The following is a 27,599-nucleotide window of genomic DNA, read 5'->3' as shown; positions in this document are numbered from 1 at the left end:
CAATCACACATAAATATGTTTCCTACACATTTTTGATTGTGATACTTACACTTGACTATCGCACAGCTGAGTTTCTGGGGAGGAACCTGTTGATCTTACTTCACTGTAAAAAACAAAAAAGATGCAAAAAAAGTATGGCATTTGGGAATCTGTGCTGATACAGAAATTCTATCATCTCAGCCTGCTTTAATACTGCTTTCACTTCAGCTGTTGTGGTACTAACATGACAAATTTTCCCCTCTATGGTGGCAAGCCTTGTAAAAGATAAGGGACAAAGGTGAGCTCAAGAACCCCAGGAAGGACAACTTGCACTGTTAAACTGATGACAATACTTCACTGTTCAGCTTCAATAAATGCAAAGGTTACAGCAGTTACAGGGCCTGCAGCAGCACCAAGCAGTGGAGATCAGTGGCTCCCTGCGAGTCACCCACAGCACTGGGCATTTTGTTGCATGTTAGTGCCTTCTTTTGGGTTTTTTTTTCAGAATGGGACACAAATGGTCCTGCTGGTCATGGCTAGAGCTGTATGAGGCAATGCACAGCAGACACGAGACACCAAGCAGAGCTGGTCTTCTGGGCAGGATGCTTTCCTTGACTGGAACTGAAAAATCACATATCAACCTGTGCTTGCACTGGTTTTTCACATTGAGATTGATGATGGTGTTAAGCAAACAAGATTCCTTTCCTTGCCTCTGGATTTTTAGTATTTGATACTTATTTAGATAAAGCCAGGAACTTGCACCCTAAAGAAGAAACCCTGGCACAGCCTTTGTCCAGCTGTGAGTTCTGCGTCCTTTGCAGCCCTCCCTGCAGTGCCGGTCCAGATCTGCAGGGGCCGAGTTTCATCACCTGGGCAAGGAGGCTGCTGGCTGAGGAACGATGGAGAAGCCGACAGACAACCACTTGTCAGCGTGGGGGCCCCTGGGTGCCACAGCTCAGCCACAACCCCCGGGTGCAGCCACGCACCCCACCCCAGCTTCCCATGCCTACATGTTCTGTCCATCTTTCAAAATTGCAGGCAGGTCTCTCAAAAGAGCAATTGAAGAAATATATCATTGCATTTCATCAATTTCATCATGTCAAAGGACAGCAGCAAGCGTATCTCTCTCAAGTCTTTAAGATGCCTCTTGGGTTTCTTTCTGGGGCTCCATGAATGACTTGAGGTTAGAGCTGCACAGGCTTTTTGTTGCAGTTTTGGCCGTGCCTTACACCAGCTTTTAGCAACTGTGGAAAATGTCTGAATGCAAATCATCAGGAATGCATTTGTGCCAGCACAGCCAACACTATCTCAGCCAGACCTAGATGATGTAAACCTAGATAAAAATAATGATTCTGTGTCCTTCATTATGTTAGATCAGTTTTTCTCTCCTTCTGTTCATTTCTTGCGAAGCAGCTGGTATAAAGTGCTGCTACAAGCAACAACCACCAAGCCAATGCCTGCTTACCAAAAAAGATTTAATCAACATACTTTAAGAACATAAGCTTAGTTCACTATAGCTAGTCAAGTGAATGCTAGCCACCTTTATATGACTTAATGACTTGATAATACAGCAATTGACAGACTACTACTCTCATTGAACATCACAGCATATTGGAATTACAACTGAAAAATACATGGAAACAATAATACCTCAATTCACTTGCAGGATCTGGCCTAGGCTGTGTTTTCATTTTCTCTGCAACAGTTTCTGAGGTCTTGGATGTTGATGAAAAAGAAGGGATTGAAATCTGTAAAATACTGGTGTGGATCTGTAAGGAATTCTAAAAAGAATTTAGAGTATGTCATACTGTTTTGAGTTGAAATTAAGCGGTCATAAATGAAAAAAAAAGTAACAGATAAACTATGAAAAGAAGGATCTGAAATAAAATTTTTAGAAGTTCTTTCTTTCCTTCTTTCTTTCTTTCTATTGTAATACAATGCCGATTTACTACTTGCAAGACGGCACTGAAAGTAAAACATGAATCACTGCACAGATAAGCTACAGCATAGATAAAAATCTCACAAGTCTCCCAAAGCTGCCTCCTAGATCCATCTCTACCACAGACCCCATGAAGGCTAGTTCACTATTCAGGTTTATGCCTGTCCTCAGTCACTCAGAGAATACTAAAAGCTGCTAAACATTTAATTTAATTTTGGTTTCTTCACAGTGTGTTTATGCTGTTTAAGTTAAGTCCCTGCTCTGACTCAGAACTTCAAGAAGAGATATCTATAGTTTTATTTGTAAAAATCAGAGATTGGACCACAACCTACTTATCATTTAACTCAATGGATGGAATAATGATTGCGTTCTTTTAAATATGACAGGATATATTAAATAAGTCCCAACATGTCTCATTCAAGTTCCTGACAAATTAAATGCAGCTCCTAAAACAGCTATGTTTGATAGGAAAAGTAGTTTAGACCGATTATCATGATAAATACAGCTATTTGCTGTCTCCTGATCCTATTTGATAATTAAGAAAAATTTAACTGAACTCAGATGAAACTCCCCAGCAGCCTTCACAAGAAAACTACCTTGTCCAAAATGATACAACACATTACTAAAAACTCTGCAACCCAGAAAAAAAGTCTTTTCAGAAACTTGAGTTTTGGCATCTGCAATATGAATCCAGCACAAGCGATGTTTTCATGGAGTGATAGCATTAAATGAGAAAGAAAAAAGATACCTCTTCATTAATATTCATGTTAAACTCATCGTGAATTGGAGATGCTGTTACTGGGGTTGGGGATGGGCTTTTCTCTGGGTCAGTCAGACTTGGCGTGTCCAACAAAACTGTGGAAACAGACCCTGAATTCAAGAAGTCTTCACTGTCACTTTCCTTGCCTGAAGGGAGAGAAAATGGAACAGGTTAGGACTTTTTTTAAAAAATTTTTTATTTTTATTTTTTTTTTTTAGGACAGACTACAATAGGAGAAGGGGAGTCATTGCCAAGTGTCAATTCACAATTCAACCACCACAACACAGCACGGTTAAAGCAAAGGGAGAACATAGTTCTGACAGCAAAAAGCCCAGCAAATGCCCTCAGGGCCTTTAGTGGGATCAGCTTCAACAAGCTGAATAAACTGGTGTAGTTATTTCCTGTCCCATGTTCTGGAATTTCATACTAAATACTACTTCTCCCTCATTCACTAAGGTAAGACCAGGGGGTCAAGTCTGCCTGAAACTTAAGCTGTCCCTATGGTATCTTCAAGTTACCCGTAGGAAAAATGCAGCCCACTGCACAAGAGTCTAATACCAGCTTTTAAATGACCACATTATGTTTGCAGATTGACACACACTGAGTGTGTCTCATCTAGTTAATGCCATAACCCGCACCAGCATCTGGCATCCTTTGCTCCCAATGAGTGACTTGCTGCTCCTGAACTGCCTTAGTGCTACCAAAAGGTTTGGATGCGCACACTTGTTGTGGATACCAGAGTACTGACACTGACAAGAAGAAGTTAAAGGCAACCAATACTTTCTAAAAAGCAGGCAGAAATCTAGCACTCATTACCAAAGATGTGACGCAAGTACAAGCCAAAGTCTGTTCACAGCAAAAACCTCTCTTGTCCATCTTTCACTGCCTGAAATCTCTGTCCATGCTCCATGAACTGACCATGAAGCACAGCTCCCAGAGACTCAAGGTCTGTTTTAGCATCCAAGATCCAAAGCCCACAGGCAGTTTTCAGCTCAGGATGCTCTGGCACATGCCAGCTCCCATCCAGGCTTACGTCCATGACACTGGACTAAGAGAAGCCACTGCATCCACCGGAGGGCTGCAGGTGCTCATGGGGGGCATGACAAGCAGCTGGAGACCATGGATGAGGACTTTCACGCAGCCCTGCAAATCAGCTCAGGAGCAGAGGTCAGGATCTCCTTGCTGCAATCACTGACGCCCCACAGGGATGGCCTCTCAAAAGCCAGGCAGAAGGAAAGAGGGCCACCAGGACCCTCTCTTTTCCCTGGGTCTCACCCCCAGACTCAGCAGCACGTCCAGATGGGGCTCTGCCCTGGGCCAGAATGGCAGACCCAAGAGCCCAAATGAATCCACCACCACAAAAACACATCTTTTGCCCTCTCACTCACTTCGGGTAATTGACAATCTCCCCTCTTTGAAAGGATCCCTGGGGGCTCCTACATCTCTCTCCCTTAGGGAAGGTCATCCACCTCCCACATTTGCATGGCCAACAAAATCCACAAGCCTTTCTTTATCCTAAAGAAGCTCAGGCAACGAGCTCAGGTCAATTCAAGGCTCGTGGAAGGCTGGGTTGGCCTTCTCTGGCCTTTAGAGGACTCAGTGACAATGGTAGTTTCCATAACAAGGTAACATAACACTGTGGTGCACAAACTTTTAAGTGGCGCATATATTATACGTGTATACATTATTAGAATGCTAATTTCTAAAATATGCTGGGGACAGGTCTTTCAGAGGACAGTGACCTACAAAATGCAACTTGAGTGCTGAAAGAACAGGATGACGCAGGGAAAAAACCCACCAGGCCAGGATTATTGCTGTAAAGGGAGAAGCTAATTTTCTAACATCCAAGAAAAATGTCAGTGTAATGTTCTACATGTGTTTCTTTTTATTTTCTTTTAAGGGAGAAAGGAGAGAGACAGGGTTTTCAAAGCAATTCCATCAAACTGATGACCAGTTGAACATGTATCACCTTTGGGGATCAAAAGCTCCTGGATCTGGAAGCCTCCACCAGTCATGCAACAATGGACTGTAACATGTTATGTTGTATATTACAGCTACTGCTTCAGCCACACAGTTAAGCTCATTATCTGGTGGCAAAGAAGGCTTCTTTGAGGCTGGTGGGGGGGTGTGTGTAAAGAAAGACTGGTAGGAAAAGCCAGCCTGGCCCCTGACTGTGGTAAGGAAGGAAAACTATTCCACAGCTGCTGCGTGTGGTGGATTGCAAAGGCTTCCCTACGTGCCGAAGACGTGGCGTGTCATCGCGACATAGTCCTGGCAGCACATCCACTTTGCTACAGACATTTTTGCAGCTCTCGGGTGTTACTACTACACCGTGCGCAGCCGCCAGGGTGGTGCTGGTTTGGCTGGTAGGAACGTGCTTGTTCAGGCACTGCTGGGCTCAGCTGCCAACCCCTCCCCAGGAACACATGCAAGAGAGCCCTGAAAGGCATTTCGGGAGGCTATGGGAAGAGCCTGAGAGCTCATCGTATTCAAACTGATTTTACAAGGGGGAAATAAGCAGCATGACAAAAATAGTTACTATTTACCAGATGATAAATGGGACAGCACCCAAATGTGCAGCTGCCTGGACAAATAAGGCAAATTACCAGTTCACACCAGCTGAGTGACTTTTACTCTACCTAAGAGATGCCTCCGAAGATAGTAACTCTAAAAGTCAATATAACTCTACCACAATGTCCCTAGAGTTTAAATGAGAGTAGGCTTTAATTTATTTTTTGATTGCACAATACCTTTTTTTCCTTGAGCCAGTATCACCATGTCTTGAACTTTCTTGTACCTGTTCAGAGATTGCCGAAGCTCTTCTATCTTCCGATCCTAAAATAAAGGAAAGTTGTGACCATGCTTCTTCCTTCAGCAAATCAAAAATAAGAAATACAAATACTAGACATTCTTTGGCTTAACTGGTTGTGAGACTAAAAGAAATGGGAAGTGTGGATGGGACAGGACTCAGAACTCTGTTATCTGAAATATCAAAACTCGTATTTAGCAAAACTATCACCTGGTTAATCACCAGAATTGTCCCAGCCTTGAAAGTGGATTTCAGGTCCCTTGTTAAGTCAAAGGTAGAGTATAATAAATTTGTGATGTACAAAGAAAGCAGTAATCAAAGGACTTGGGGATTTGGTGATCAAAAGAAAATATCCTATAAAATGCACATGCTTATAACTGTGCAAAACCATACAGGAAAACAACTTATACTTTATAGAAAGCCCTTCTGGAAACACAGCCTGTGATATCTCTTGGGACTTGTATAGAGCTTTTTACATTTTCAAAACATGGTGTAAATTGCAGTTGCACTGAACTGAATAATAAACAGTGTAAGGACTCCGTGTCTATGCGAACAGGGCTCACAAATGCTTAGTTACAGTCCCTTAAGAGCACCACAGTGCTTACAACCATAGTGAATCATTGATTCTTACATATTTGATTTTTTAATTGAATTGTGACAAGTTCGTATATGAAGATTTTCTTAGAGATTTAACTCAAACTGATGAATGACTACTGAAAAAAATAATGACTTTGCTACCTTCTCTTCATTTGCTGCCATTAGAGATTCTACCGCCTTCTTCATTTTCTGTACCTCTATATCTAAAAACACAATACAGTTCTCTAAGTCAGTTTACATAAGACAGCGTAAGGAAATAAGAAAAAAAACACCACAATGTAGAACAAGTCGGTAGTACCCCAGAGTAAATTCACAAATTAAAAGACAAACTATAAGTCACTTAAGTTCTATTTTAGATGGAAATATACAGAAGATAACCCTTTTTCCTCTAAACCATTTTTCGGACTTTTTTTAATATCAAGGAAATGATGAAATTCAGGAAATTTCCTTACCCACCTTCCCAGACTTAGGAAAATGAAAAAGTCAAGAGTAAAACTGCTGCTTGACTTTCACGATCTTCATCTTTCAAATAATTGCAAAACAAAAAATCCAAAATATCAAATGCTACATTTGGAGTGCAATAAAACACATCCTCATTACAACAGTCAACAAACATTCCAAATGGCATCTCAAAAGCCCACTATACAAAACAACAGGATTAATGGATATGATGAAGAAAGCATTGTGCAGTGATGCTTAGTCTTAATTCAGTACGGATGTACAAATGAGGACAGCACAATGGAATGATACAAGTATTTGCTGTGATGAGCAGTCATGCTAGGATATATATGGTAGTCCAGACTTGGAAAAGGTCCCTAATACAGATGACAGTGTTCTGTGCTTCATCTATAATCCTTATTTACAAAGAAGTATAAACACATGGGAACATGTATGTTCTAATGAGATTAGAATTTGGAGGTGTTCTGGACTAGAAACTTAAAAAGAATGGAAATAATGTCAATTCTTGCTATAAATCTAACTTGCATAAATGAAGTAAACTTTAAATTTCATCACAAACATAGGCAGGTGGCCAAATTCACAGAGAAGTTAAGCATTTTACCTGGTTTTATCTTCCTAAAACTTCTCAAAAAACAGAGTGGGAAGATCATTTTCTTCCTTAATGACATGCAAGAAAACTGCCTGGCTGGCTTTCTATTAGGCTAAAACTGCAATTGATCTAGTTCCAATGATTTTCACTCAGCCACATTAAGAGAAAATCTGGTTTACTGGATTGTAACTGCATTTCATTGAGAGACAACTGTTCTGTGAGTCTCCATGAGACCAAATCTTTCTTTGCCTATCAGCTTTTCCTCAGAAAACTTTGTATTTCAAGCATGATATACCCACTCTTATTCTCAAATTTTACTGTAACTAAGGGTTATAGATGATGCAACCTAACAACATTTGTTAAAGCAGTTTTGCGAACACATGCAGAAAGCTATTTCGGAAAGCACTTCTGAAATGCAAATGCTTGTGGAAAGACACCAGAAACCTTACTTTTATCTTTGAGCTTCTTTTTACAATTTTCATCTGTGCAGGAAAATCCATTGGGTTTGAAATTAGCATGAAGGTTATGACATTAAATAACTTTTAACACAGTATCGATACTTCAGGAGTCAACTATTCCTCATGTATTGCAGAAGCAAGCACTCCCCTGGTGCTACCGTACCTAATGACACAAAATAGTCCCACTGATCTTATACAAAACTATCTGTCTCAAAGATATATTTTTCAAATGTATGTTTTCACTTGCAAGGCCTCAGAAAAGGTTTATGCCATCAGATTACTCTTAAGCTAACGCTTTACTGGCAAAAGCCAGGTAAGTGATAATGTAAGCGTATTCGTTCAGAAAGCACAAATCAGCTCATGGGGCAGATAACCTGTGTTATCTGCAAACAGCATTACTCATATACTTGCTCCAAGGCAGAAATAACATGGTTCATCATGGCTGAAGATCCTCCACTGGACTATCCTGAAAACTAAACTAAAGCTGAGAACCAGAGGGTAATGGGACTTCAACATACACAGTGGTCCCCAGGATGAAAAGCCTCATATAAACAGTCATAAATGCAATAAAGCCAGATCTTGTTCACATTTAAACGTTCTTAGAAAAAGGAATCATGGTCCAATTTAGTCACTTTTAGTGCTCTTACAGATTTTTTCTTTTTAAACAGGTCATTTTATTAAATAAAATATGACAGTCTACACACAGCATTTTCCTCCTCAGGTCAGGGAAGGAGATTAACTAAACTTCTGAGGTTTTACTTTTCTAAAAAACATATTTTAAAAGCACAATCTTCAAATCAGCAATAACCACCAGTGAGATATATTCAGAAGTAGAATTGCAGCAAGTCAAAACAAAAAGTTTGTGGAGAAGTTTTGTGAGACTTTAAAGAAAAAATTTTAAATAATTTCCCCAATCTAAGCTTCCCCCCAAATAAATACTGATTTCGTTTCTTCTTTGCCAGCAAATAAAAGAATTTTTTGACATGTAAAAATTCTGTGCTAATTCAAGCTTAATTAGGATTTAGACTTATCCAGTGCACAAATACAGAACCAGTCCTCAATTTTATCTTCTTAGGGCCGGGTCCACACTGAAGATTTGCTAGCACACATCATAGTTTGACTTGCAGTACGGCTTTTCCCCTTTCTTAACACTAAGTGATGTACAAACAAAGCCCAGCACAGATACGCGGGCAGAAAGTTCCCTTCTTAATATAAGCTTTTTAGGGAACTTCCTGAAAGTTTTAGGATTTCTTTGCCCACATAAACGGCATCTTCCGAGGCACCATGTAAACAGCTAACTAGGAATTACCTAGGCTAGTTTAAAGTTGATTAAGAACCTGCTACAATGGTAGGTTCAGCAGTTGCATCATGAATACCCCCTAAATATATTAAAAAGAAGTAAACACCAAGACAGAAAGTCTATGAAAACTGAGGCTTTTATCTGCTATTTCCTGTACAATCCTTCATGGAACCATGACCTCAGATGAGGTGACTGAGGAGGACACAGTGACAGAGGCTCCCTTTTTCTTACCTCTGTCCAGTATTTCAATTCCTTCTCCTTTCAGCTTGCAAACCAATTTTTCCTGCAGCCTTTTAACCTCAGCTTCCTTTTGCTCCAGTTTGTCTTTCAAAGCCGTTAGCTCATCCTGTAACAGAGAGAGAATCACTCAGTGACAACTTCTGCACACACCTGAGGTATTTCCAAAATCCCCTCCTATGAAGCGCAGTGGACAGGTCCTCAGCAGGTGGAAATGACCAAGGTCCCCCTGACATTTACACTGGCTGAGGGTGCACCCACCAAACTCTGCCTCTGAACATCATAACAGACCATTGAGCCCGTAAGGGGGCAAAGCCAGGGGGCCTATGGTCCAAAAGTGTTCATTTCAGGTATAATTTGAAAAGAGATTTTACATCTAAATTTTAAAAAGAAAGAATAAAGCAAAAAAAAAAAAAAAAAAAAGGCAGTTAAGGCAGTTTTCTTATTTATTTAACCTTGCAGAGACAGAAAAAGTACAGGTGATGAGGCTGAATGCTAACATTTAGGAACATTTATTTCATATTTATAGGGCACTTTGCATGTTCAAAGCTGGACAATTATGGAACTGTGCTTACACCCAACTAAGGACATTTTCAGAAATAACCACTGCTTCTATGAAAGAAAAGTCAATCACGACACCATCGAGCACGTAAACACATACTGGAAAGCAGTTCAGATGAAAATGTGGTACCTCTGCCACAGTTTGGGTTTGCTGATTGAGCATTAGGAAAGGAAGCTTAGTGCTGAGATTCATGGGAATAAGACAGATGGTGTTTGGGGGAGTTGCTGTCAAATTTTAACTTTGCTCTAACCATCTGCACTAGCAAGTGACTGGCACGGATCCATGCATTTAACTTTTTAAAATTTGAGTTAAATCCTACCCAGCTTAGTAACATGTTTCTTTGATGTCCGGGGATATCTTGTGCAACAGCATCATCAAGACAGGACCCTCAGTGCAAATGTAACCAACACTGAAAATTTAATTTGTTCAGTTTGTAAACAAAACAAAACAAGGCAAGATTCATAATTTTTGGCATTTACAGATTCTAATGGAAGTGTTAAATCCCTAAAGGAATAAACCAAACTAGAATACTGTGGCTTAGGTATATTCCTGAGCTTCCCTCAAAAGTTCTATTGCAAATATGTAGAAACATCTGTGACCTGAACTACGGCCCAGACTACAGAATTTCCCAAAATAATTTCCTGTTTGCTCTAAAGCACCATTAAAAAAATAAATAAATCTTTGTTTTCAAGAAACCAAAGCTTCTTCCAGAACAGTGGTTGGGCAATTCAGTCCTCCCATGCTCCAGTTTGGTACTGATTTGGATGGGATTTCTGCCAGTGTAGGACCAATGCTTCTCCAAAACACAAGACCATCTCTTGGTCACTTGAGAAGCTGCTGTTATAACCATGGACAACTAGAGCTGCATGTAGTTGTTGATGTGTATTTTTCTTTCCCTAAATTAGAAACACAGTATGTGACTTTACATGTGGGAGAAGGGACAGTGTAAAAGAATCACTATTTTCCAGTTAGTTGTCATGAATAAATTTTCTCTAAAAAGGTAAGAAAAAGCTCTGTTTGAATAATGGGCATAAGCTACTGAACAGGCAATCTTCCCTTGGAAAGGGAATGATTCTCACCCAAGTCTAACTCCATTATGTGTAACCTATGCAAAACTCACAAGACTAAAATCCTGTCCCATCCAGTAAAAAAGCTGTTTACAAGGAATATCTACATAAAGAGCTTTCCACGTCTAATGGGAAAGGGCACACTGCATATCAACACACAGCAATTAATGAAGAACAAAGCATGACAGCACGATGCAAGACAGACTGTAAAACAGTGGAACATGAAGAATTCAAAACAGGCCCAATGTTACCCAGAAACTACTACACCTTTAGTATCTGGCTTTTTTGCTCCATCCGCTGCTTTTCATACTGCATCTGACCCACTTTGATTTTCATGCTAGAAAGTTTGGCCATTAAAGACTGGTAACAGAGACAGAGGAGTGAGAGAAAACTAAAGATAGAAAAGAACAAGGCTAAATGGCAAGAGAAGTTAGACACTTAGAGAAACCCACTGCTAGAATTACTTAGGTGAATGCTTTCTCTTCAAAAGTCGTTGATTTTTAGCACATTTAGAGGAGAAAATAAATGCTCAGGTTTGCTCTCACCTATGGCACATGCCTTATGTACTGCAACTGGTGTTCCTTGACAGATATGTAAAACAAGGGACTAAATAAGTAAATATATTTATTGTTAACAGCCAGCTGCATGGTGAGTTATTCATCATGAAAAACACCACCCAGATCTCAAAACCACAGCATGATATTTGGAAATAACCCCTGTTGCTAAGCAAGTATCATCAAAACCCTGGGCACGAATGTGCTCAGGATTTTGCAGGGTGCAGGCAAGGACTAGGAAAAAAAAGAGTAAACTTCTAAAGCCTGACATACACCCATCTCTACTTCCCCCCCTCAGCCTCACTTACTTTGGTTGTTTTAAGTTTCTTCTCATACTGGAGTCTTTCATTGTCCATTTCTCCCACTCTCAATCGCAATTCATTTATTTCCTGGATCAAATCCTGAGCAATTGAAAAAACAAGATCAGAAACAACACAGAAATTCAGTAAATAAAAGAGAGTGATAGCTGCCCAGGCATGCCTCGGCAGGACCTGTAAAAACACAGCGGCAACAAAAAAGACTCTGTACACAAAAACACACCAGCCAAATTCATAGTTAAGTCAGGAAATTCAGAGCTTTCTGGATATCCAGGGACCCTATTTCTCAGTTTCTGCATTACTGCACTGAGTGCAAGAGGGCAGAGGACAACGGGAGACATAAATTTCTGTTGTGTTCCCTGTGCTGAAGGCCAAGAAAGGCCTCCTGCCCCCCTGGCTGCCCAACTGCTTGGATGTCCACCACAACAAGTGGTAATGGAAAGCAGTGGCATTGGCCACATCCTCCCCACTTCAGGCTCGCTGGCTGTCACCTGCCTTTTGAAAATATGAAGTGATTGCAGTGTAAATCTATGTTTCTGTCACTCAAATGAGCCCCTCTAATGGAGGGCTGAATGGAAAGACCCTCACTAGTTTCTACAAGCATAAAGTCATATGTATTTAAGCATCAATGGTGCCACTATACTTGAGATTCTCAAGTTCAGCGTGGTTTGGAAGAAAGTTGGAACCACCACCAACTCACACCTGAGCTCTTTGGAGAAGAAAAGGCTGAGAGGGGATCTTATTTATGCTTATAAATATCCCAATGGTAGGTGTCAGGAGGATGGGACCAGACTCTTTCCAGTGGTGCAGAAGAACACAATGAGTGGCAATGGGCACAGACTGAACCGTAGGAGGTTCCATCTGAATATGAGGAGAAATTTCTTTACTCTGAGGGTGCCAGAGCAACGGAACAGGCTGCCCAGAGAGGTTGTGAAGTCTCCTTCTCTGGAGACATTCAAAACCCATCTGGACACATTCCTGTGTGATCTGCTCTGGATGAACCTGCTTTAGGAGGTGGGTTGGACTGGACAAGTGTACTTGGGCAAGTGTACTCTACGCTGGGTTAAGAACTGGCTGGAGGGCCGGGCCCAGAGAGTGCTGGTGAATGGGGCTGCATCCAGCTGGCGGCCAGTCACTAGTGGTGTTCCCCAGGGGTCAGTGTTGGGTCCAGTCCTGTTTAACATCTTTATTGACGATTTAGATGAGGGGATTGAGACCATCATCAGCAAATTTGCTGATGACACCAAGTTGGGAGGGAGTGTTGACCTGCTGGAAGGCAGGAGGGCTCTGCAGAGGGATCTGGATAGACTGGAGAAATGGGCTGATTCCAGTGGGATGAAGTTCAATAAGGCCAAATGCCGGGTGCTGCACTCTGGTCACAACAACCCCCTGCAGCGCTACAGGCTGGGCGCAGGGTGGTTGGAGAGCAGTCAGACAGAAAGGGACCTGGGGGTACTAATCGACAGGAAGCTCAACATGAGCCAACAGTGTGCCCAGGTGGCCAAGAAGGCCAACGGTATCCTGTCCTGTATCAAAAATAGCGTGGTCAGCAGGACAAGGGAAGTGATCCTCCCCCTGTACTCTGCATTGGTGAGGCCACACCTGGAGTATTGTGTTCAGTTCTGGGCCCCTCAGTTCAGGAAAGACATTGAAGTGCTGGAGCGGGTCCAGAGAAGAGCAACACGACTGGTGAAGGGACTTGAACATAAGACCTATGGGGAGAGGCTGAGGGAGCTGGGGTTGTTTATTCTAGAGAAGAGAAGGCTTAGAGGTGACCTCATCACTCTCTATATCTACCTGAAGGGAAGTTATAGCCAGGTGGGGATTGGTCTCTTCTCCCAGGCAGTTAGCAATAGGACAAGGGGGCATGGGCTAAACTCTGCCAGGGGAAATTTAGGCTGGATATTAGAAAGAAATTATTTACAGAGAGACTGGTCAGGCATTGAAATGGCCTGCCCAGGGAGGTAGTGGACTCGCCGTCCCTAGAGGTTTTTGAACTGAGACTGGACATGGCATTTAGTGCCATGATCTAGTAAACGGACTAGAGTTGGACCAAGGGTTGGACTCGATGATCTCTGAGGTCTTTTCCAAGCCAGTTGATTCTGTGATTCTGTGATCTCCAGAGGTCCCTTCCAACCCCAAACATTCTGGGACTCTGCCCTTAGTTTCACCAGCTCACCTTAGTGTCCCTTCCTCCAACCGCGAAACAAACCCTGAGTTTGACTGCCCACCAAGGCGCAAGGCACCCTTTCTCCAAACCTTCCTGTCCTCTAGATGGGGAAATGGGATCTTAAGTAGCCAGTGTCCAGCCTGTGGGACAGCCAGGACAGAGTGACCCTCCATATGAGAGACAATGAACCACAGGTTATGGGGAAAATTACCTTCCTGCTCTGCAGAGGAACACATTAGCAGAAAGCTGTGGCTTTCACACAACTCAAAGATGTCCAGCAAGCTTCTGCCTCATTTATATCTCACTGACCTTTATATATAGACACCAGATCAGTGTTACGTTTGTGTGAAAAAAACAGAAAAGAAGAAAAAAGGTGTTTCTCAGCAGCTACTGTAATGCTGTATCACCAGGAAAGTCTTCCAAAGAGGAGATAAGCTCTTAGTGCACCCCAGAAAACAAGAGGACTTGAACTACCGCATGATGGCTTTTAAACTACTAAGAAGATAGCACAGTACTTAGGCTTGCTTGTCTTCCTACACAGTAGGGCAAACCCTATTCATGTCAAGCAGTGCTGTACATCAGTCTAACAACTGCCAGCACAATTTTTCAGAGCTAATTGTATAATTAATAGAGATTTGTAATTTATAAATTGACAAGCCAGCAGTTGACACTTGGAGGTTATTCATGAGTCCCTGGTAACACCTGCCTTCCAGCCCCACACCATGCTTTCTGAGCTAACAAACCTCTGGTTTTTATTTTGTGCGTAATGAATACGATGACAACAGAGCAGCATATGCGTTTCTTTAGCAAGATCCAAGCTCAATCACCACAACTTCAAGGAAAATGAAAATACTGAACATTTTGATGAGATTAGTAATTACTACCACTAATGTTTAACTTTCTAACTTGTATACACCTGCAATTCCTCACTGACTCTTCAACATGTGACCTTGACAAAGCACATCAGTCTTCCATGTATAAATGTACATGGATGCCAATCTGTATGACTATATTAATTGAGTTGTTTCTTATCAACATCAAGTGTTCGAGATCTCCACCAAATCTACCTTCTCAGGTCCAATGGTCAGCTTTGACACTCTGACAATTCATTTTTCTGGGTCTTTTCTCTCCTGCAGCCATCATTGTTGTTTTTGGGGTTTTTTTTTTTGGTAGCAATAACTGCTGAGGTTGTTGCCTACATATTTATCACTTGAAATATATGATTTTAAAAATACTGTAGGAGAGGGAAACCAGTTATTGTATTCAAAAGGCCCCTGTGAGCAAAAGGAATAACAAATCAAAACTCTACTCCTTTTTTTCATAAAAGTTAGCACAACCCGTATCAATTAATAGAAATACCAAGGTGCACTCACAATGTCACAGAAAATAACGCAATCTTGCAACCAGAATCCATGAGTGTAAGATCTGAATTCTTCTGCTTAATCAATTATGGGCCTCATATGTAATCAATACTGTACAATTTGCACAAGGGTTAAATAGAACTAAAGTCTTTAACAGCGTGCTATGCCCTAAAAATATTTTTGATTACTCTCCTGCAAGTGCAACACTAACTCATGTCTGAAGTTATAGACAACATAGTAAATGTAAATGACATTCTCTCTCACCTTTATGAGGCAGAGGAGTACATTACAGATTCACCAGGTTCCATATACAGACCCTCATTAGTACCAAAGAGATGGTCAAACCTTGCAGAAATGAGCAGAGGAAAAAGAAAAGGCCCAAACAGGTCTGTTTCCCTGCTACTGAATTATCACCCTGTTTTCCCAAAAATAAGACCTACCCCAAAAATAAGACCTAGCATGATTTTTCAGGATGCTCAAAATGTAAGCCCTACTCCAAAAATGAGCCCTAGTTACAGTTCATTAAAAAAGTCAATTTAAGTAGTGTCCAGGCATGTAAAAAAGTAAGCACCTTTTGGAGGAAAAAATGTATAAGACCCTGTCTTATTTTGGGGGAAACAAGGTATTTAACTTGGAGCAAGCTTCTGGAGGTAGGGATTGTCAAAGACACTGAGGTTTTCTAAGAAATCTCAGTCCTTCCAGAGTATTTCAACTTTCCTGCATGCTGCCCTGAAACATTTATCCTTTTCTTTCACCTTTCCCAGCAAGGACTGTGCCTTCCCCTCTCCTGCAGCATCCCCAGCAAGGAGATCACAGCATTGTTTGAAACCTGCAGGTGCCAACCATCATAACTGCTTATGGCCCCAGGAACTTTTGGGACGAGTGTGATGCTTCAGGTGTGTACATCTCCATGGCACTCAATGTGTTGTATGGATTCATCAGGATCTGAGATCAGACCAAAAAACCCACAGAGTTCCATGGCTGACTTGGATGAACCAGCAGTAAAACAGTCACCCACATGGTGGCCAGTGTATGGCACATGCTCTACTTGCATTTAATACCTCCTCTTCAGGCACCCATAAATGGGTGAAAATACCTGCCCTGGGCATAATCCTAGATCCAAGGAATCATTTTGGTTGGAAAAGATCTTTAAGATCATCAAGTGCAAGCATTAATCAAGCACCACCAAGTCCACTTCTAAACCATGTCTCCAAGAACATCATCTACATGTGTATGTTCCTGCCATTTAAACCTGCAAAACAGGAAAAAGCCATTAAAGGGTCCTCTTCTGATCCATGGTCGGGTCCCTCCACGCCAACACCCAACAGCAATTCCTTGCATGGATCCATAAATGAAGTGGACAGGGTGGGACATACAGACTCCTATTTCCCAAAGCCTTTTCCTTCTCTGCTCTTGTCACTTGTGCTCTTCATGGCAGGGGCAGGGAGGCACAAAAAGCAATTATGACTTTCAGAGGTCAGAGGGTTCCTTACTGGCACTTGGAATACAAACTACATTCATCATTTTGCACCACTCAGAAACTCATCTGCACAAAGGAGTCTGGTGGTGGTTAAATTATGAAGCGAGCCCCATGAGTGAGCCAGTTTAATCTCTAGCTGCTGCTTCAAAGACCATGTCTGGTTCTGGACTCCTCCCTAAATAAACTCGCTCATATGATATTTTCTTACATAATCTCAGTCCAACTCAGAGCATCCATGCTCCTTAAGGAAAATAATACTGGTGTCTGCCAAGAAAGTGGAAAGACTGGAATGATTTAAAGAACAGATAAATCATAAATCTCTACTATGTATGCAATCAGCTTTGAAAAAGCCATGTATTTGTGAACACCTAGACAGGAAAGTCCTAGAACACAAAGGAAAAAAAAGCTTACAGATATAGTCAAAGCATCTGTTTAGAGAAAGACTGGTGACTATGAAAAACCTACCAAGCTGGAATAGGAAGTTACAATCACAGACATAAGTGAAAACTGGATAATATGAAGGATTTAATCTGAATAGTAATTCCAGGGGACAGGAACTCCACAGAAGTTGTTTTAACATGTCAATGTTTGGTTGGGTTTTTTTCTTTCACTTTTTTTTTCCCCTAAATAAAATCAGAAGCAATATTCATAGGTTTTCTTTCCCAGTTTGGGTATGAAACTTTTTCCATTTTAATTACTGCATTTAAATGCCATAATGTGTTTTATGGTAGAATATTTTTAAAAAAATCATTTAAATACTCAGTGCTGCAGAAATAATTGATCATCTGTTACTTTAAACAGGAACATTATTAGATCGACACTGAAAAAAATATTGTGTACTTCTGTGTAAGTACTGCCTCTAAAATACCTGCTAGAGATTTTTAATGGCTGAGACCCTTATAACTATTAAGCTATTAATTTTTCTGCTGAACAAATGGAAATTAAGACATATCATCCTTTCAGTGTCTAAGCCTAAGCCTTCTCACAGCTATGACACGTAGAAACAAAGAAGAAACAACATAATAATTTCTATCACACTAAACATCATTTTGGTTTTCAAAGTGAAGGAAGAACTTTTTAGTAATAATTCATTAGTTCTGGCATGAATATTCAGGCTATAAATCTATATAGCCCCTAATTATGGCAATCACCTTTTAAACATAATTTAGGTTATCTTACTTTTATCAAAGACATTAAGTGCATTTCCAGGTGTTTTGAAGAGAAAGGTCTTAATAAGCTGCCATGAAGGTCAGCCTCTTGCACCAAGCCTACAGAGTTGCAGTGCAGGTTCTAGTCCCCACATTGTCACCACTTCTCTGGGAACAGAGGTAGCTCCATGCCTGCCTTCTTGTTCTGCTAAGTGTCGGTTGTAGGCTGTAATCCATGAAAGAGCCGAGCACCGTGGGGCCAGAGACCTCACGGGAGCTGAGAAAGCAGCCAGCTCTTAATACACCTCCTATGGATGCACAAGACCTTCAACGATTCCCTCCACCTTTCCCCCACCAAATTCTCCAGCACTGTCATGCACAATACTTGGCCTGGACTGCAAAATCAGCTGCTTTGAAGGCAATGCTGTGACCCTCCACATAACACCTGGTATCAAACTAGATGAAAATGTAATGGGAGGCAACGTAAATCTGTCACACAGCTTGGCAGCACCCAGATGTGCTGCACTGTAGGAATGGACACCGCCATGACTACATAAATGATCACCACCTTTCAAAGCTGAACACAATTTGAGGCGCAAGTTTTCGATCTGTGGACTTCTTTGGATCTGCGTATTACTTCAGAAAGGCCCAAAAAAAGTAAAGCAAAAGCAAGCCCTTTTGCTCTTATGTTTGCAATACAAGTGAGAAATGAGACTTCCCTGGAAAATCTGTAGGAAACTGGGAATTGGTAAACTAATAATTAATGCGGAAAGGGCAAGTTCTGTTTCCTGTGATGGCATTATGGCTTCTTCCTTTCTAGAAATGAATGACACCTGGAACATCCACAATACAAACATCTGACATTTCAGCTCATTTATGAACCCAGATTTGGAAATGATGTCCTGCTTCCTAGGCAGACTCCCTTTCTGATATGGGGTATGTCACGCTTGCAGCAAAGCTTGGCCTGATGAGTTTCCTGGAAAACCTGGGTTTGCCTACCTGCACTGTTATGAGGCTTTCTGGCTTCAAACATGGGCAAGGCTCAGCTACACAGATCCACAGGACACAAGAGGGCAAATGTCCTAGAAGAACGCTGCCTGGGATGGCAGCAGCTCTGCCTGGCACTACCACACTGCTGGGATGAAGCCAGATGAGATGAGTATCTGCTGTCCCTCAGCCCTGGGCTTCTGTGGGGCTGGGAATTGAAGGGAGGCTTCAAACTGCCCTCACACCGAGTCATCTCATTCTCTGTTACTGAAAACAAAATTTATGTCTTTTAGTGTGGATTGTCTTTGCACGTGCATGTTTTCTGTGCTTGTAATGAGCTTAAGCATTTGCCTCAGACATGACTTACTAAAAAGATGACAGTTTCAAGCTGGGACAGGAGAGTGAAGTATGTTCATAATTTTATTCAAGTACATCCTAAATGCCATCCTGAAATCTGATGGCAAGAATCAAAACCTGAGTTTGGAACTCTTCCTTTATTAAAATCAGAGTTTATCAAGAAAAGAGGACACATTTTGTTTTTAGAGATACATGTTTTACCCTTAGAGGTAAATTCCCTTCTTGCCTGGCAAAAAAAATGCCCACCAGCACCGCTTAAAGATTAGATTTTTTTCTCCCCCCAGGAAATTTTCAGATAACATGAAGCTACAGACAGGTTTCCATTTATTCAGTCATGTTTTACTCACCTCTGTGTCTCTGAATCTGTCCTCATAGTCCAATCTATCCTTCTCTACAGATGTAAGCTTTAACTTCAGAGTGGAAATCTCTGCCATAAGATCCAGCTTCTGAGTTTCAAGGGATGTTCTGCTTAAAAGTTCCTGAATTAAGATAAAGAGAACAGAATTATTCACCCAAGGGGAAGAAATCAGTAATTTACTTCTACAGCTAAAGGCCTATTTCATGGGGAAAAGCACTGCACTCTTCCTTATACTCTCTGAAGCCTTGGGACACAGCTACTACCCATCTGACAGACTCCAGGCACCTAGGATGCATCTGAGATCATGGAGACACTATCACGAGTTGGCTGCCAGGACAAGAAAAAAGCTTGTCTGTCATCACAGTTGCCCTGGGCAGCAAAGAGCTCTGAAGGGAATCCGCCCATCCTTGCTTTAATCCAAGTCTCTTTGAAGTTCAGTGAGGAGAGGCTCAAAGAAGAGCAGAACTGGATTCCTACAGTGTAGAGCAGCACTGACATTACTAAGTACAAAGACTTTAAAGCAAATATGGTAGAAAATTATCACTTAGTTTAGAGACATCAAGACGTGCAACACCTTGAAGTGCACTGCTCTCACCAAAGCAAAATGCAGTTCATTAAGACAGAATGAAGACAGACAACAGGACAGACAAGGGAGCTGTGAAATACCTGCTGCAGCATCTCTTCTGTGGCATTCAGCTTCTCCCTGTGCTCCTCTAGACAGAACTCCAGATCCCGAATCTTTTCTCCTTGGGCCTCCACCTGGTCTGTAAGCACACTTACCTGCCCAGCAGAGAAAAAAGGGATGCATGTTTAGTACCCCATACCCATGCTGTATGTGTCACCTGAACAACTGTACGTGAGTAACAGTGCTCAGTGGGCCAAAGGTGAAATGGGACCCCAGGGGAGGAGAAGCAGCAGAACTCTGCACCATACACGGTGTGTGGCAAAGGCACAGGAGAGGAGTTAAAGCTCCCCCTCATGCTTATGGGAATTTCATCCAAAGTTCTGGCAGACACATTCCAATTCAGCATCTCCCCTCCTGACTAGCCCTGGAAGTTTTCACAAGGGGTGGCTGCTGCATTTTGCAGCCAACAATCATGCCTATGCTGTGACAATACATTAGCTAAAACCCACTAGGCTCCTACTTTAACAACCAAATAGCTAAACCTCACTGGACAGTATTTATTCTCCTTTCCAAGTAATTGCACACAGTCCTCTTCAGAACAATAAAAACATGTGAATGGTCATGGAAAAAGGTCATCTTAGGGACACACATTAGTTTAACAAGGTGGTTGCTTTGCAGACCTGCTCAGCTAACAAGATTCAAGAAGATATGAGATACAGAGAAACAAAGGCCTTTAGATTTTTCCTGCAACCTAAATTCACACCTAACCTTAATCCGGGTTAACTCTCAGGTATGAGCAAGACTTCCAAACACATTCCAAGACAACTGCAAATAAATCCTCAGAGGTTTTGTCACATACTGTTAAGAAGTCTTACAAATTCAAGAGCAGAAAAAATTAATTTAGGTGACTACTCACTTGCAGGACAAGAGATTCCTTATCGTTTTCCAGACGAGCCAGCCTTTCTTGATACACATCTCCATTCCCAGATATGTGTCCATTAGTCTGAAAAAGACAGCAAATATTGTATAATCAGCTATCGTACCAAAAGTGTCATTCAAGGTTATCAACACACTTAAGGAGCATTTTTAGTCCGCACAGTTCAAGAACAGATTTAAAGCGCTCTTCAGCCCCCAATGGGTTACAAATCAAATAAACTGTCAACAAAGCATACACAACCACCATTCAGGACAGGAATTGTTCAGGGCTTAAAGATGAGAAAGGAAGAACCTTCTGGTGACCCAGTTCCGCAAAATTCACTTACTGTGCATTCAGCATTTTGTTAACAAAATTTGTGCTCAATGACGTACTATGCTAAGCCATATCTGTAAAGAGACAAATACTCCAAGACACTCAGCAAGTGAAAAAAATAGAAAATCAATGTACAATCTACAAAATGTGCATTATGCTTCTTGCAAGTCAAACGATTTTTTCTAAAACACACAGTAAGAGACATCCTTTTATATCAGGCACATTGTACTGGGTATGGGTGAACGTCTGTACTCTCAACGCATCTCTTTATAAAGCTGCCTGAGGCTAAAGAGAAACAAGAATACATGTTAATGCTATCAGAGTTCAGAGGAATCAGCAACTTTCTTTCTTCATAATAACTTCAATGCTCTTGAGTGGCAAGAAGGATTTTACTCTATCCATATTCAAAGCTGTCTCAAAGCACTTTGTGACGGGCACCACAATCAGATCTCTGCTCAGAAAAGAAATTCTTGTTCCCATCATTGCATAAATCACTTAGAGGAGGTTGAAGAAGAAAAGAAGAGCAGAGAAGGCTGCTCTGAAATCCAACGTGCTCAGTACGGAAGCTCCCACCAGCTTTGGGGGTCCTTGATTTCCCTCTGAAAAGATGATGCAAAGAAACCGGGTGACCAACCCTTGTGCCCGGGTGAGTCTGCAGCACAGCCCTGCTGTGAGAGGCCGCCCCCATGCAGGAGCTGCCAGCCTCGGGCTCCTGCTCAGAATCTCCCTTTCAAGCAGCCCGTCTCCCCCAGTCGCCGAGGATGCCTCAGGAAACCTGCCAACTAAAGCTCCTGTTCTGAATTACATGCCTGACTTTGTGTGACGGGAGAAACTGCCTTGTTTGAAACCAGAGGAATAAAATGCCCACCAGCACTGCTTAAAGATTAGATGCAAAGCAAAGAGGAGGTGGTACAAAGCATCTGACCTCACCTTAGTGCTCTCCTTAAGAGATCAGTCTGGGCAGCTTGTAAATCAGTGTGCTGTAGCAAATGTGTCTCCCAAGCACACACATGTAACCTTTGCAATGTGACCATAACATCTCCCCTGAAATCACCAGAGCTACAGCAGACTGAAAAAGGACACTCCCTAGTAATTTGTACCAATAAGTCACACCATAATGATACCCTCAATCTGAATTATTTAGCAGTAAATTACTAGGCCTTCTGACCACCAAGAAACTAAGCACCAAGGCAGAAGTACTCCAGACTTGTGAGTTTCCCCTGTTTTTCCTCTGACCTTTACCAAAATTTACCTCATGCCACAGGATTTCCATTCAATATCAGTGAGATTCTCAGTTTTGTAAGAGTTTAATCAAGGTGAAAGAAGTCAAACAGCTTCTCAGATAAACTTGTTAGCTACTCAACTAGCAGATTATGCTTTAAATTCTGTAACTTGACTTGTATGCAAAATACAAAAATGAGGTTTTCTATGCTTTTGCTGTTCTGTAGCTCTCTTCTCATTTAAAGACCTCCAACACATCCCAGGCACTTTTTCAGCCTCCAAGAATACAGCATCCGTATTTTGTAATATACAACACATTTATCAATATCCAGTGTATGTCTCTGACGTAGGAAAGTGATATCCCCTATTACAAGCAGGCAGCCAAGGTGCAAAGATTCTCCTCCATCCTCAGGACCCACATCCAAATCCTTGTCAAAGCTCAGACTTGACTCCCTGCCTTTTAACCACCACATCAGTGCCCCAATCACTGAACCTCCTGATACCTCCAGTCAGCGAAACCAGACACGAATTAACTAAAACCAAAGACTGCGTGAAGAAAATGTGGGGACATTAAGTACTGGTTTCACGCTACGATGAAAATGTCTTTACAATGCTGTGAAAACCAACAAGGTGTTAAGGTAGAATGTTAGTCATTGTGCACAACATCTTGCCAAGACACCTTTGTTTTAAACTCTGTTCCCATACCTCAAAAAAAAATCCTGTTTTTCTCAGCACATCACACTTGGTTTTAAAATAGGAGCATTTAGAGAGGGAAAGTTCAGGCTGCAGCTCCACATTACTGTAAAAGAGATTTAAGAGGCGATGGTAACCCCAAACAGGGCTGAAATATACTGCAAAATCTGCACAAAAACAGACCTCTTGTAGTACGCTGAACCAGAAAACTTTGTGTACAACCCAACAGCAGTTTGGTGTTTTGCTTGAAATGTTGTAACTTTTGCATAATATTTGGGACTAACTCTTTGTTTTAGGTATGAAAAGGCAAGAAAAGTCACTGACTTTGATTTCACTGGGGAAAAAGATGAGAGTTGTAGAAAGGACAACACAGAAAGGCCATGGCAGCTATTTTGCAGAGCAGCAGCCCCAGCACCTGCTACGGTGTGCAGAGATCAGGGACCTGCAGGCAAAGGCCACCCGATGCCTTCCCGCATCTCTCCTCTGTGCTGTCCTCAATGGTAAAAAGTTGGTAACAGATACAATTTCCTTTCCAGAGAGATGAGGAATGAAGAGATGAAACAAATGAAAAGAACAGGGTAATGACAGCAGTGGGCAGGGCTGAAGAGAAATGGATATGGGAAAGCAGGGGACCAGGAGTTGGGGTGGAAGGAGCCCCAATGGGGACCTGAAACATGCCAGGAGAGCTGGTGTGTGCAAAATCTGGGTGAGCAACACCTGGAGTGCCCTTCAGGAGGAGTTTCTCTGCACCTGGGGACCCACAGCCTCCCCAGGACTGAGTTTGGGAACTACTTGCTTTGCAGAGCAATGGGCTCTGCCTTAGCCAAAAAAAAAAAACAAAAAAAAAAACAAAAAAACAAAAGAAAGAAAAGTAAATACTTGCTTCAATAGCAACTGCAGGACTATTTGAGGCACTTGGTAGTTCTGGATCAAATTTGTATCACTGAAGTCAATACAAGATTAACATAGTTTACTAGCTGTGTAAGACAAGCTTTGCCATTTTCCAAAGAAGGCTCTTCTTCATCAACAACTTAAAATCTTTGTTCAATTAAGCGGTTAGACTTAGCATGTGTTTTCAATTTAGGGATTAATTGCAAAACACTGTATGGGAAGAGAATGCAGATTTACCAATACTGATCCTAATCCTCAAAACAAAAGAACAGTTGTCACTATGCCACTGAGGCTTCACAGAAGTTTGAGGTTAAGCATTTACTTAAAATGCCTTATAAGACCAGACTCAGTGCACCTAAAAACTCTGCAAGATCAATCCGTAGCTAATTCATTAAACACATGTGTAAGCCTTGCCTGCAATCACGCAAGTGTAAAAATCCACAGTGCTTTGGAGGGAGTTATTCCTGTAGTAAGTAGAAGCATCACCAAACTTTCACAGCTTCCCTGCCCTCAATCTTTAATTTATCTTCCCTGGAAATGAGTTAGCATTCCAAACCACAGGTAAGTTTCTAACAGCTGCTGGTTTAAGCCTCCTAATAAAAAAAAAATAATAATAATAATACTTAAAAAAAAAAATCAATTTCCCCTCAATTGCTGAATTCTCCTTTCAAAGATAAAATTCATTTTTAGCCTACTGCAGCTGATACCCTCATTTCTCTACATTTTCTCTACTGCTTTTGAGACAAAATAAGCAGTACAAATCACACTTTTCTTGCTGCAGATGCAATTTGATTTGTATAGAAGGAGCTGCCACTCCGCAGTATTATTTTCTTGCGCAGCAGATTGCACTGACTGTTCTGACCATTATAGTCCAGTCAACAGTTGGGCGAGTGATCTGCCCCTGACATCTCTTTCCTGACCATCTGGAGTTAAATTAGAGCTCATCAACATGCTTACGTTGTTCAGATCATTATAATACACATTACCTATGCTCAGTTAAGCACAGCTACTGCAGTTCTGCTTGTTCGCTCAGTTTTACAGAGTCCCTTACAAGGGGGCTCCTCCAGCCTCAGTACCTCAGCATCACTTGCTGTGCCACAGGCAAAGCCTCCAGGGTTTCCAAGCACAGTATTCGCCACCGTTTCCCCTGTGAAATGCAGCTGTGACAGCTTTACCCTCTGTAAGTAAAGATTCCATCCCAAATTCATATTGGTCAACTCTGACTGAACACCATCCGTACCAGAGCTTAATCAGTCTGTGTGGGAGCCCACCACTGCCCTCCCAAAACAGCATCTCCTGCATTTCATGCTTCCCTACTCATGGTTCTGAATATCTGTAGTCTGCTCCACATGCTCTGGCAGAAGGCAGACCTGCTGCTAAGCTTTTACTGAAGTTTACAGATTAGCTCCTCCTTACAGAATGAGCAAGGGGAAAAACAAAAAAAAGCCCACCAAAAAAACCCGAACACAAACCCACTCATGCCCACCCCCCCCCCCTTATATTTTAGAGGTTTCACTACACTGAAAGTGAATTCTGAAGGAAAAACAGCCTAAGTCAGACCTTCACTCCAAAGAGTTTACCTGAAACATTTTCTAAATATAAATAACACGGCTGTTGAATAGGGAAGATGTAACCGTTTCAAAATATTCCGTTTCTTCAACTGCAGCCCAGCTGGTATCAGATACAAGAGAAAGGCAAAATGCTTACTCCCTACCAGCGCTACCCAGCTATGGCTTGTCACTCAGAGAAACACAAGAGCCAGAACAAACACAGATAGCCTTACCTTATTTAGCCAGACACAGTGTCCATGAATGTCCCAGCTGTACTCCATGCTGGTCATGACTATCTTCATGCACTTAAGGACGCGAGCGACTGTGGCAGAGGCAGCCGAGGCTGAGAGCTGCCGCCCCGGCACCGCAGCCGGGCGGTGCCGTCAGGGCTCCTCTGAACCCAGACGGCGAGGTTAAGTGACGGGCAGGTTTCCTCGCCTAACCGAGGACGGAGGCGAACCTGGCAGCGGAGCGGGAGATGTGGGAAGCGGAGCTGTGAAGCAGCAGCGCTCCTCAGGCGGAACAAGCAGCTCCTCAGGGGAATTAACACATCAAAGCCCGGGAAGATCAACCCTCCTTCAAACCTTGAGCCTGACTCAGGCATCCCAAGGCACAAAGGCCAGGCGGACAAGTGGAGAAGGACACGGGCTGTGTAATCCTGACCGGGAGGGTGCAAGGGCAACCCCATGCTCACTGCTTACTGAACAGCCCCCCGCAACAGCAACCACCTCCTCTGCACCCTCCCGGACCTGACTCCCCCAAAACACACAAGGAATGAGGGATTCTGATCTTTTCACCTGACTACAAAGTAAAGGGGAGGGAATATTCTTTTTCTTGATGGGCTATTAATAGTAAAAGCTGGAAGAACACAAGAAATTCACTTGCAGGTGCCAAGAAAAAAGAGGAAGGAAAAAGTTGACTCAACAGTCGCAGTGTTCTCACGAGTGACTTGTCTCAAGTTTATGTCATATTTTTCAGACGAAAAGGGTTGTCAGGCTGCCCAGGGAAGTGGTGGAATCACCATCCCTGGAGGTGTTTAAAAAACATGTAGATGTGGTGCTTAGGGAGATGGTTTAGTCATGAACTCGATTAATGGTTGGACTTGATCTTAAAGGTCTTTTCCAACTTAAATGATTCTATGATTCTATGAAAATGCATTAACAACCACCAACCTCCATCCTCACATCTAAGTTTCAATTTACACAGTAAAAGCAGCAGGATAACAAATCCTTCCTATTTTTGACCACAGAGCCCAGCTCTGGGAGTCCCATGATTATCTGAAAAACCACAGCTTTTATTATTAAAAAGAAATGCATATGACTACCATTGATAAGATAAAAACATCAAAAACACGAATACTGAATAACCCAGAACAAAAGAGCAGAGTAGAAGAGGAGTAGAAGCTGTGTTTTCTAAGCCTGACTGATGCATTTTGGATTGAGAATGGTGATTTTTCTGATGGCTCTGCAATCAGGGCTCCAGCGCAGGACCACACAGGTTATTCTTATAGCAATGAACTCACATCCACAATGCTTGAAGATGCCACACCAAGATGTGCTATAAATAAGCCTGTATTATCTTCCAGTGTTAAAAAACACACCAGTCTGGATGAAACAAGAAACAAGGTCCTGTGTTTCAAGAACTTTGAGTTAGATCTCTCCTGGACAAAAAGCATTGCCAGGAGACATTTTATGATGACAGGTATCACAAGGCTCCTTTCATATGGCTACTTGAGGAGGGATCACAAACAGGTCTTTGGTGGTAGATGCCTATGTGCCACAGATTACCACAGGACCTTTTGATAGCTAAACTCAACATAAGCCCAAGGGGAGCCAAATGAATGCACTGTACACCCACACTAAGCACTTAAACAACAGACTTC

General features: G+C 42.0%; 1 protein-coding gene across 25 annotated transcripts in view; it reads right to left on the bottom strand.

Annotated features, from left to right (window-relative positions):
- PPFIBP1 (PPFIA binding protein 1) overlaps nucleotides 1-27,599 on the bottom strand; it is a 119,409-nt gene that overhangs the window by 21,936 nt on the left and 69,874 nt on the right. For 8 of the 25 annotated variants that reach the window (XM_065050066.1, XM_065050074.1, XM_065050069.1 and 5 more), the window contains 12 exons: nucleotides 21,030-21,116; nucleotides 20,155-20,268; nucleotides 19,478-19,609; nucleotides 11,619-11,711; nucleotides 11,024-11,116; nucleotides 9,122-9,236; nucleotides 7,582-7,614; nucleotides 6,226-6,287; nucleotides 5,429-5,513; nucleotides 2,667-2,824; nucleotides 1,630-1,760; nucleotides 50-103 (listed from right to left, as the gene is read on the bottom strand). In XM_065050066.1, coding sequence (XP_064906138.1) covers nucleotides 50-103; nucleotides 1,630-1,760; nucleotides 2,667-2,824; nucleotides 5,429-5,513; nucleotides 6,226-6,287; nucleotides 7,582-7,614; nucleotides 9,122-9,236; nucleotides 11,024-11,116; nucleotides 11,619-11,711; nucleotides 19,478-19,609; nucleotides 20,155-20,268; nucleotides 21,030-21,116 — 1,157 coding nt within the window. Of the gene's footprint in view, nucleotides 1-49; nucleotides 104-1,629; nucleotides 1,761-2,666; nucleotides 2,825-5,428; nucleotides 5,514-6,225; nucleotides 6,288-7,581; nucleotides 7,615-9,121; nucleotides 9,237-11,023; nucleotides 11,117-11,618; nucleotides 11,712-19,477; nucleotides 19,610-20,154; nucleotides 20,269-21,029; nucleotides 21,117-25,950; nucleotides 26,198-27,599 lie in introns of those variants that run through there. The other 17 variants (XM_065050080.1, XM_065050084.1, XM_065050085.1 and 14 more) reach the window with 10 other exon arrangements.

Source organism: Columba livia, chromosome 1, assembly GCF_036013475.1.
Source record: "Columba livia isolate bColLiv1 breed racing homer chromosome 1, bColLiv1.pat.W.v2, whole genome shotgun sequence".
Lineage (NCBI taxonomy): Eukaryota > Metazoa > Chordata > Aves > Columbiformes > Columbidae > Columba > Columba livia.
This window is presented reverse-complemented; position numbering and strand designations above follow the sequence as displayed.